The sequence below is a fragment of the Ornithorhynchus anatinus genome, chromosome X1 (assembly GCF_004115215.2).
Source record: "Ornithorhynchus anatinus isolate Pmale09 chromosome X1, mOrnAna1.pri.v4, whole genome shotgun sequence".
Classification (NCBI taxonomy): Eukaryota; Metazoa; Chordata; class Mammalia; order Monotremata; family Ornithorhynchidae; genus Ornithorhynchus; species Ornithorhynchus anatinus.
The window spans coordinates 105,167,422-105,179,378 of record NC_041749.1 but is presented as its reverse complement, the minus strand read 5'-3'; the positions used below and the strand labels follow the sequence as shown (position 1 = coordinate 105,179,378).

At 45.9% G+C, this 11,957-nt stretch overlaps 1 protein-coding gene across 1 annotated transcript; it reads right to left on the bottom strand.

Annotated features, from left to right (window-relative positions):
* Window positions 1-1,071: 1,071 nt before the first annotated feature.
* On the bottom strand, window positions 1,072-2,022 carry LOC100086227 (olfactory receptor 1G1). The gene has a single exon (XM_039910276.1). The coding sequence runs from the start codon at window positions 2,017-2,019 to the stop codon at window positions 1,072-1,074; it is 948 nt and encodes a 315-aa protein (XP_039766210.1). The 5' UTR covers window positions 2,020-2,022.
* Window positions 2,023-11,957: the final 9,935 nt, after the last annotated feature.

Below are 11,957 nucleotides of genomic sequence, written 5' to 3'. Positions count from 1 at the left end.
GGGGCAGAAAGGACTGGAAATCACCTAATATATAATAGGTTAAAGAGTAAAAACATATGTACAACTTTTGAAAATTAAAGTGAAGACTCCAAAAATGAATGGGAAGCAGCATGGCCTAGAAGATAAAACATGGCCCTGGAGCCGGAGGACCTTGATTCTAATTCCAGATCTGCTACTTGCCTGCTTTGTGACTTTGGGGCAGTCACTTAACTACTCTGTGTCTCAGTTTCCGCAACTGCAAAATAGGGATTCAATAACTGTTCTCCCTCCTACTTAGACTGTGATCTCCATGAAAGACAAGGACTTTGTCCGACCTGATTAACTTGAATCTACCTCAGCACTTAGAACAGTGCGAGACACATAGAGACGCTTAACAAATACCATAAAAAGTGAATGAATAAATAGCAAATAAATCAAAGAATCCTAAGGTGGCTGAAGGAGTAATCTGACCAGGAAAGGGGGGCATCAGTCAGGGAATGCCTCTCAAAGGAGGCAGTATTGCCTAGTGGAAAGAGCATGCCTCTGGGAGTCAGACCAGGTTCTAGTTTCGACTCTGCCACTTGCCTGTTTTGTGACCTTGAGCAAGTCACTTAAGCTTTATGTGCCTCAGTTTCATCATCTGTAAGATGGGGGAAAAACTACCTGATTTTCCTGTCTTAGATTGGGAGCCCAGAGTGATCCATGGATTGTGTCCGAATTGATTATCTTGTACCTACTCCGATGCTTAGTACAGTGTTGGGTATGTAGTAAACACTAAATAAATTCCATCATCGTCATCATCATCGTCATCATGTGTTCTTTTAGGAGGTATTTGAAGGATGAGAGGAATATGACTAGGCAGATTGGAGTGAGAAAAGTGTGAAAAAAGGATTTCAAAGAGCTTTAAAGGATCTTCGCTGGATCTAGTATGGCCAGGATGATCAATATTAGTAAAACTTCTTTAATGGAATTTGAAATTAGGGAACTGGAATGTGATCTATTGCAGTCTAATTGATCTTGCCCAGAAATGACCCAGAGACTCAGGTGACTCTACCACATCCCTACCGCCATCCAGGTATCAAAGAGCAGGAATCACAGCATCTGGGAGAAGACAATTTTCCTGCAGAACACATTTCTCAGAGCCTGTTTCATGTCCTTGTTCCTCAGGCTGTAGATGAAAGGGTTCAGCATGGGGGTGACCACAGTGTACATCACAGATGCTATCGAGCCCTTTTTGGCCGTTTGGGGAGATGTGGGGCTGAAGTAGACCCCAAGGGCAGTGCCGTAAAACAGAGAGACCACGGACAGATGAGAGCCACAGGTGCTGATAGCTTTGCGTTTTCCACTAGTGGATGGGATTCTCGATATGGTGGAGACGATGCGAGTGTAAGAGAACAGGAGGCCGGTGAGAGGAACTACGGCCAGCACTACTGCAATGACAAACACCACCACTTCGTTAATGAGAATGCTGGAACAAGAAAGCTTTAGGACCTGGTAAAGGTCACAGAAGAAGTGAAGGATTTCATGACTGGAACAGAAGGATAAGCGAACCACCAATAGGGTGTGTGTCAGGGCATGGAGGGAACTGATGAGCCAGGACCCAGCAACTACCAGGGCACAGAGCCATGGGCTCATGATGGTGGTGTAGTGGAGAGGGTGGCATATGGCCACGTAGCGGTCGTATGCCATCCCAGTGAGGAGAAAGTGGTCCAGGCTTACTAACAGAATGAAGAAATACATTTGCACCAGGCAGCGAGCGTAAGATATGGATTTGTTGTGGGTCTGAATGTTGACCAGCATCTTGGGGACCGTGGTGGACAGGAAGCAGATGTCGGCCAGAGAGAGGTTGGTGAGGAAGAAGTACATGGGGGTATGCAGGTGCGGGTCGGAGCCGATGGCCAGGATGATGAGCAGGCTCCCCAAGACTCCAAGCAGGTACATCCAGAGGAACAGCACGAAGAGAGGCTGCTGCTGCTCTGCCCGGTCTGACAGTCCCAGGAGGAGGAATTCTGAGATGCTGGTTTGGTTTCCCCGTTCCATGGGCCTGGAGGATCTGCTGAGGGAGACGTGGCAGAAGAATGGGATGACGGAGTAATTACATCATGGTTCTGCTCGACTTTTAGGGGAATCACTCGATTAACTTGTATCTACTTCAGCACTTAATCAGTGCTTGACACATATCAAGCACTTAATACATACTATCATTATCATTATCATTATTATTATTTGTGAAGAGAGTAGAATGGGCAGACTTAGCAGTGGAAGTCCTCCCTTCGCTTTGTATCGGGCACAACCCCAGCCATTCAACCGTAAATTGAATTTGTCCAGAGGGCTTGCATATAGTCACTTACTTCAGTCTACTGTTTCTACTCTCTGGCCTCTCTGGCATCCTGGGTTGGGCTCATTTCTTTGAAGTTCTCCTGAAATTCCACCTTCTTCAGGAGACACTCCCTGCTTAAACTCAACTTTCCTGGGTCACATCCATCCCAGAACTGTCCTTAACCCTTAAGGTCATATAGTTAGTAATTATATATAGTCATCTCAGATGAACTTACACTTACTTATTACTCTATATTTATTTATCTTTCCTTAATTCTGCTAATTTTGCTATTGTAATTTTGCTACTTTGCTAGCATGTGTGAATGACTTCTCTTGTGGTCCCCTCATTAGGCTATAAGCTCCTTAAGAGTAGGGTGCATCAAGCACCAAACTGTACATTCCAAGCACTTAGTACAGTGCGCTGTACACAGTAAGCGCTCAATAAATATGATTGAATGAATGAATGAAAGCATAATCTCCTTACCATCAGCTTTAGTTTACTCAATCACTTTGCCCATTTCTACTTCACCTTGCTACTCTCCTACTACAACCTGGCCCGCAAACTTCGCCCTCCTAATGCCTACCTTCTCAGTATACCTAGATCTCTTCTACCTCACCGCTGACCTCTCACCCACATCCCACCTCTGGCCTGGAACACCATCCCTCCTCATATCTGACAGTCAATTTACTTTCCTCCCCTTCAAAGCTCTAACAAAGGCACGTCTCCTCCAAGAGGGCTTCCCTGACTAAGCCCTCCTCCTTTCTTCTTCTCCCACTCCCTTCTGCACCACCTTGACTTGCTCCCTTTATTCATCTCCCCTTCCTAGTCCCACAGCCCTTATGTGCATATATGTAATTTTATTTATTTATATTAATGTCTGTCTCCCTCTCTAGATGTGAGTTCGTTATGGGCAGGGAATGTGTCTGTTCTATTGCTTTATTGTACTCTCCCCAGCTCTTAGTACAGTGCTCTGCACACATTAAGTGCTCAATAAATACAAGTGACTCACTGACTCTTACTCAACCAAACTTTCCCAAGCTCTTTTTAGAGTGCTCTGCAAAGGGTTGGTTTTCAATAGATTGAACTGATTGATGGATTGATGAGGCTTGATTGATCAATTGATGGATTGATTAGCATAGATGATTGGGGTTTCTCCAATTATGAGTCTACAAAAGGTTCAGCAGGTTCTATTACCACCCTTGCCCCCCACCCTCCACCCCACCCCAGGCTTTGTCCTGTCCTCCGTGAAGAAGGGGAATAGCCACTCATTATTCTCCATGGAATTCCCCGTCAGAGACTCCGAGGCCGCTACTCGCCAAGCTCTTAGTACAGTGCTCTGCACACAGTAAGTGCACAATAAATACAATTGATTAATTTATTGAATGATGATTCAGTCCCTTCTCAGTGCTCTCAAATTCAGTATTTATCGATCTCATTCTTTTAGCCTCTTCTCAGATGCTCTGGTCCTCGGCACCACCTGGAACCTCACCACAGTTCTCAGGTCAAATATCATACCCAGCTAAAGACAATGAGAGGATCATCCCCATTCTGTGTCTCAACGATCTCATCTATCTTGGCGCTGACCCCTTGCCCACAACCTGCCTCTGGCCTGGAACTCCCTCCCCCTTCATATCCAACAGATCACCACTCTCCCCACCATCAAAGCCTTATTAAAATCATATCTCCTCCAAGAGGTCTTCCCTGACTAAGCCCTCATTTCCCTTACTCCCTGTCATTCATTCATTCAGTCATTCATTTGTATTTATTGAGCGCTTACTGTGTGCAGAACACTGTACTGAGTGCTTGGAAAGATCCGCCCTTTCCTCTCCACCCAAACGGCTACCTTACTATTACGGGCTCTCGTTATATCCCGGCTAGACTACTGTGTCAGCCTTCTCTCTGACCTCCCTTCCTCCTCTCTCGCCCCGCTCCGGTCTATTCTTCACTCCGCTGCCCGGCTCATCTTCCTGCAGAAACGATCTGGGCATGTCACTCCCCTTCTTAAACAACTCCAGTGGTTGCCTATCAACCTCCGCTCCAAACAAAAACTCCTCACTCTAGGCTTCAAGGCTCTCCATCACCTTGCCCCTTCCTACCTCTCCTCCCTTCTCTCTTTCTACCGCCCACCCCACACGCTCCGCTCCTCTGCCGCCCACCTCCTCACCATCCCTCGGTCTCGCCTATCCCGCCGTCGACCCCTGGGTCACGTCCTCCCGCGGTCCTGGAACGCCCTCCCTCCTCACCTCCGCCAAACTGATTCTCTTTCCCTCTTCAAAACCCTACTTAAAACTCACCTCCTCCAAGAGGCGTTCCCAGACTGAGCTCCTCTTCTCCCTCTACTCCCTCTGCCATCCCCCCTTTACCTCTCCGCAGCTTAACCCTCTTTTTCCCCTTTTCCCTCTGCTCCTCCACCTCTCCCTTCCCATCCCCACAGCACTGTACTCGTCTGCTCAACTGTATATATTTTCGTTACCCTATTTATTTTGTTAATGAATTGTACATCGCCTCGATTCTATTTAGTTGCCATTGTTTTTACGAGATGTTCTTCCCCTTGACTCTATTTATTGCCATTGTTCTTGTCTGTCCGTCTCCCCCGATTAGACTGTAAGCCCGTCAAATGGCAGGGACTGTCTCTATCTGTTGCCAACTTGTTCATCCCAAGCGCTTAGTACAGTGCTCTGCACATAGTAAGCGCTCAATAAATACTATTGAATGAATGAATGAATGAACAATTTGGCAACAGATAGAGACAATCCCTACCCAACAGGCCAAACCTTTGCAAGCAATATTCAGTTCAGATATATAGTAATGCACCTATAAGATGAGTGAACCGAACAAGGAATTACCCTGCTCTTGAGCAGGAAGAGCCTGAAAAGTCATTTGCGTATTCTCAGCCTCCAAGCTGCTGCCTGATTTAAAGTTTTCTTCCAACAAGGCTATTAAGCAGGGCAGCTGTAAGCAAAGGGGTCTTTGCACCCAGTGAGGAAACCATAGGCTGAGTTTGGGCCAGGCGCTGGGAGGAAGGATGGTGTGGAAAAGAGGAGGAGGACAGGAAGTTGGAGTTTGGACAAGAATGGGAAGGTGATGTCCATTCTAGAAGAACTGGAAAATGTCTTTGCTAAGAAGCAGCAAATGAGCAGAGAGAGGAAGGTGGAGTCCCTGGACAGCTAATCACCTTTGGGACATACAGAAGCTGAAGCTGGAGTCCATCAGTTACAACTGTGGGAAACATAAGAAGGTCAGGATTGTTGGACATTGGTCCAAGCCTTGCTTGGTCCAATCAGGAGCTGAGAAACTGTTCCTTTCAGCAGTTATCTACTGCAGATTCTCTTTACAAAGATTCTCATACTCATGGGTGCAGACTCACTATGGAAGGAATCATCTCCAAATTGAGGGATAACTACTATACTACTTATAATGACCCTTATTGTCATTACTGTTGTCAGTCTATTGTTCTTGCTTTATTTAATAACTGTGGTATTTGTTAAGTGCTTACTTTACACCAAGTAAGGTTAGATTAAGTGCTGGGGTGGAGACAAGATAATCAGGTCAGACATAGTCCCACTCCTACACAGGCTCACCGTTTAAGTAGGAGGGAGAACAAGCATTTAATGTTCATTTTTCAGATGAGGAAACTAAGGCACAGAGAAGTTAAGTGACTTGACCAAAGTCACACAGCAGGCAAGTGATGGAGCCAGGATTAGAGCCCAGATCCTCTGATTCCCAGATCTGTGCATTTTCCACTATGCCACACTGTTTCTCTGGTTAACTGTTGCCAGGTTTTTCCCCTCTTTGTAAGCACCTTGCAGGCAGGGATCATGTTTACTAACTACTGTACTTTCCCAAGCACTTAGTTCAGTAGTCTGCACAGAGTAAGTGCTCCATAAATGCCACTGATTGATTTGTGAGAACTTTGTGGGCTAAGGACCATATCTGAATTATTATTCTTGTACATTTCCCATCATTTAGTGTAGAGCTGTGGAGAAAGTTATCAATCTATGGTATTTATTGAGCAATTATTGTGTGTGGACCACTGTACGAAGTGTTTGGGCAACTACAATACAGAAGAGTTGATAGACATGATCTCTGCTCACAAGGAGCTGCTTATAGTGGATAGAGCACAGGCCTGGGAGTCAAAAGGACCTGGATTCTTATCCTTGCTCTGCCACTGTCTGCTGAGTGACCTTGAGCAAGGTACTTCACTTCTCTGTGCCTCAGTTACCTCATCTGGAAAATGTGGATTAAGACTGTGAGCAGGATTAAGATTGCGAGCCCCCTGTGGAACATGAGCTATGTCCATCCTGATAAGCTTGTATCTACCCCAAGGCTTAGTACAGTGCCAGGCACATAGTAAGCATTTGACGTATACCATTTTTTTAAAAAAAGGAGTTTACAATCTAGAGGGGGAAACAAATATTGAAATTAATTTCAGATAAGGGAAGCTGCAGAGGATAAGGATATGAACATAAGTACTGTAGGGCTGGGAGAGGAGCAAATATCAAGTGCTTAAAGGCTATAGATTCAAGTGCATAATAATAATAATAATAATAATAATAATTATGGTGTTTGTTACGCACTTACTATGTTCATTCAATAGTATTTATTGAGTGCTTACTATGTGCAAAGCACTGTACTAAGTGCTGGAAAGGATACAAGCAGATTGGGTTGGACACAGTCCCTGTCCCAGATGGGGCCTTACAGTCTCAATCCCCATTTTACGGATGAGGTAACAGAGAAGTTAGGTGACTTGCCCCAGGTTACAAAGCAGACAAGTGGCAGGATCGGGATTGGAACCCATGACCTTCTGACTCCCAAGCCTCTGCTCTTATCCACTGTGCCATGCTGCTGCCCAGCTGCACAGGCATGCTGTATAAGCACCATAGAGGGGAAGGTGGGTAGGGGAAATGAGGGCCGAGTTAAGGAAGGCCTCTTGGAGGACATCTGATTTTAAGAGGGAGAATGGTGGTCTGTCGCATATGAAGAGGGAGGAAATTCCAGCCCAGAGGGAGGACATGGGCAAGGGGTCAGCAGCGAGATTGACGAGATGAAAGTACAGAGAGTAGGTTGGCATTAGAGGAGTGAAATATGCAGGCTACACTGTAGTAGGAGAACTGTGAGGTAAGGTAGGCGGGGGAGAGATAACTGAATGCCTTAAAACCGATGGTAAGGAGTTTCTGTTTCACGTGGAGGAGGATGGGCAACCACTGGAGGTTTTTGAGGAATGGAGAGATGTGGATGGAACACTTTTTTAGAAAATGATCCAGGCAGGAGAGTGAAGTGAGGATTTGATAGGGGGCAGGGAGATCAGCGAGGAAGCTGATGCAGTATTCAAGACAGGGTATGATGAGTTCTTGGTTTAGCACGGTAGCAGTTTGGATGGAGAGGAGAGGCAGATTCTAGAGATGTTGTGAAGACAGAACCTACAGATGACATATGAATGTGTGGATCGAATGAGAGAGATGAGTGGAGGATAATGTTGAGATTATGGGCTTGGGAGACAGGGAAGATGTTGGTGTTTTCTACTGTGATAGTATAGTGAGGGCAGGACAGGGCTTGGGTGGGAAGACAGGAGTTCTGTTTTGGACATGTTGAGCTTGTGGTGTCGGGGGAACATCCAAGTAGAAATACCCTGATGGCAGAAAGAAATACGAGACTGCAGAGAAGGAGAGAGATCAGGGCTGGAGAGGTAGATTTTGGGAATAATCCGTGCAGATGATAATCTTGTAGTTGAAGCCATGGGAGCAAATGAATTCTCCGAGGAAGTGGGATGGAGGGGAATAGAGAATAGAAGAAGACCCAGAAATGAGTCATGAGGGACCCCCACAATTAGAGAGTGGGAGGCAGAGGAAGAGCCAGTGAAACAGACTGAGAAGGAGAAGCCAGAGAGATAGGAGGAGAACCAGGTGAGGACTGTGTCAGCAAAGCCAAGCTTGGATAATGTTTCCAGGAGGAGGGGCTGGGCCACAGTGTCATAGGCAGCTAAAAGGACAAGTAGTATTAGGATGGAATAGAGGTCATTGGATTTGGGTGTTCCCATGGAGTGAATGGGTCAGAAGTCAGATTGTAGGAAGTTGAGGAAAGAACTGAAGGAGCAGTGTGGTCTAGTGGAAGGAGCACAGGCCTGGGAGCCAGTGTGGCCTAGTGGAAGGAGCCTAGGACCTGGTTTCTAATCCCAGCTCTGCCACTTGCCTGCTTTGTGACCTAGGGCAAGTCACACTTGACTTCTCTGGGCCTCGGTTTCCAACTGTAATATGGGGATTCAATACCTGTTTTCCTTCCTACTTAGACTGTGAGCCCTATGTGGGACAGGAACTGTGTCCAACCTAATTAACTTGTAGGTACCCCTGGGTTTAGACCAGTGCTTGACACATAGTAAGCACTGAACCAATGCCATAATTAGGAGAGGAAGTGGAAGCAGCAAATATATAGAATTTGCTCAAAAAGTTTGGAGAGAAATGGTAGGAGGGAGATGGGGTGATAACTGGAGGGGGCTGTGGAGTCAAGGGAGAGATTTTTTAGGCTAAGGGGCACATGGGCATGTTTGAAAGCAGTGCGGAAGAAGCCACTGGAAAGCGAGAAGTTGAAGACGACAGGCAGGGAGGGAAAAATAGAAGGGCAAATGTTTTGATAAAGTGGGAAGGGATGGGATCATAGACACAGGAGGAAGGGGTAAAATTTGAGGTACTGCTAGGAAGGATGAGAGAGTCAAGGAGGGGGCTGGAAGAGGAACAGACTGGAGAGGAGCAGGGGATATTTTAGGGAGACTATGCCTAATGAGTTCAATTTTATCGACAAAATATGTGCCTAAGTCACTGGGGCATTGGGAGGGTCCAGGAAAGGGGGAGCTTGAATATGCAAAATGCAAATGAATATACAAAGTTTGAAACCGCTGGCACAAGAAACAGGCATGGGGGTCAATTAGGATGGAGAAGCGTTGTTGCCTGGCAGTTGAGAGGGCAGAATTAAAGAAGGTGAGCATGAATTTGAGGATAAAGTTGGCCTGGTGTCTGGATTTCCACCAGCAGCACTCCTCAGCTTGGGCACAAGAGCGGAGGAAACAAATTGGGAGATTACCAAATAGGGCAAGATAACTTTGGAAAATCGGAGGGAGTAAGAGGATTGGAGGTCTCTATGGGGAGATAGGGCAGATTTGCAGGGTGGCTGGGAAAGAAGGGATGTATGAAGCTTGTGGTTGGAGAATAGAATCTCAGAGTTTTCAAAGTTGAACATTGAACAGTGACTAGAGATGAGACTTTTCAACAAGTGCAATCATTATCGTTATTATTATGAATAATGATATTAATATGCAGGGAGAGTTCCCCAGCCATGGGTTGTCTCCTTTCACCATCTCATCTCTGACCATCTGGGACCAGGAAAGGCGAGGGAGGAATTGGCTGCAGGAGGACAGTAAGCTCCTTGAAGGCAAGGGTTGTGTCTACCTACTCTGTTGTACTCTCCAAAGCACTTAGAACAGTGCTATGTTTACAGTAGGTTTTCAATAAATGCTATTGATTGATTAATTGATTGAGGAGACTCTGGGAGAGCCTGAGTTGGGGGAATTGGAAGTTTTGCCAGAAACCTGACTGGAGCTACAGAGAGAGTGGTTGGGGCTTGGTTGGGGGTCTGGAAGGGAGAAAATGGACCTGGCCATCTCTGAGAGTCAGCCTCGCTCTCTGGGGCTAAGACCCCTTCCCCATATACCCCCACACACTCCTCCTTTCACTGGGAATCATGTTGTAGGCCGGCTAGAGCAGACCTGCCCAGGACTGAAGTGTCTGAGTCAGCTCTTACCTGGAAGGACAGTGCCGATCTCGTATTCTGGCCTGAGGATTCTCGGACAGGGCTGATGGGACCAGGAACACAGACAGAGTCCTCACTCTTTTGGGGCCAGAAAGGCTGAAGTGAGCTCACTTCAGGACTCTTTACAGTGAATCCCTGGACTTCCGGGACATGATTCCCCAGCTCCTTGTTAGAGACTAAGACTCACTGTCAAATCTCCATCCACGTCCTTGGGGACCCCAGTCTACTGTGGAAAGTTTCAGACGATTGTTGTCCTCAGTTGGAGATGATGAAATTTCATCCAGTAATCATGCAATGCCCTGTGTCCAGCTTTGTCCATGTTGCATCTATATTTCTGTTATTTTAGTTCCATCTCTCTTCCTGGCAATGGTGTTGTTTAATCTATTTGCATATTTACCTTTTTTAACATCTGTGTGAGAGTGTACATCTTTCTGTTGGAGTGTGTATGTGTGTGCTGTCTCCCTTTCGATTATAAACTCATGGAGGGAAAGGGACCAGATTTTACTCTTCAGTCATAAAAAGAAATATTGACGCTACTGAAACTGGTTTGATCAAAATGTTTGCTAGAGCAAATAGGAACTTCTTTTAGGAAAAGAAGCAATAATCCATTAACTCCATGCAACCACTCTTGATTTGGGCATATGGGAGGCCCCTAAAAGGCTACATCAGGTGGTACATAGATTAGGTTTAGGAGCTTGTATGACCAGTGGTGGGATTCATTCATTCATTCAGTCGTATTTATGAAGTGCTTATTGTGTGCAGAGCACTGAACTAAGTACAATACAGTCCCAAGTAATATTGTACTTGGGACAGTACAATACAGCAATTAAGAGTGACAATCCCTGCCCACAACGAGTTCGCAGTCTAGGTGTGGGAGGGAGACAGAAATCAATACAAATAAAGAGATATCAATATAAATAAATAAAATTACAGATATATACTTAAGTGCCGTGGGGTGGGGAGAGGTGGGGAAGAGCAAAGGGAACAAGTCAGGGCAACACAGAAGGCAATGGGAGATGAGGAAAAGTGGGGCTTAGTCTGGGAAAGCCTCTTGGAGATGTGCCTTCAGTAAGGCTTTGAAGGGGTGGGAGGGAGAGTAATTGGTGGATTTGAGGAGGGAGAGCATTCCATGTCAGAGGTAGGATGTGGGCCAGGAGTCAGCAGCAAAACAGGCAAGATCGAGGCGTAGTGAGAAGGTTAGCACCAGAGGAGCGAAGCGTGCAGCCTGGGTTGTAGGAGAGAAGTGAGGTGAGGTAGGAGCGGGTGAGGTGATGGAGTGCTTTAAAGCCAATGGGAGGAGTTTTTGTTTGACACGGAGGTGGATAGGCAACCACTGGAGACTTTTGAGGAGGGGGATGCCAAGGCTGAGGAGATTCAGGGCTAGGCTGACCACCACCAAACCAAGGACTTTTACTCATCACCGAAGAAGCCATAAAGTCCCTTCCACAATAACACAGCACTGCTAAAGAGCCCAAGATGGAGCTCTTCCATCTCTTCAGGCAACAACACTTAGAAGATTTTTGAAAAAACTCTTCTGTCATGGAAAATGAGACCCTTCAAAAGCATAAAGGACAAGCTGAGATATAAAGACAAATCCTTTGTTTCAAGTTTTAAGAAAGACACCATGGCAGTTAGATCTGTTCTCATATATGAGAACTGAAGCAAGAATGTGATATATCCTTCAGGCAACCGCAGAGGCTTTCCCACTTCCTTCATCACCATCATCATCCTCATCATCATCCTCATCACCATCATCATTATAATCTTCTTTTTTATCATCAGTATTTATTGAGTGCCTACAGTGTTCAAAGCACTGGACCAGGTACTGGGGAAATTATAAGATGTGTATAAAATTAGG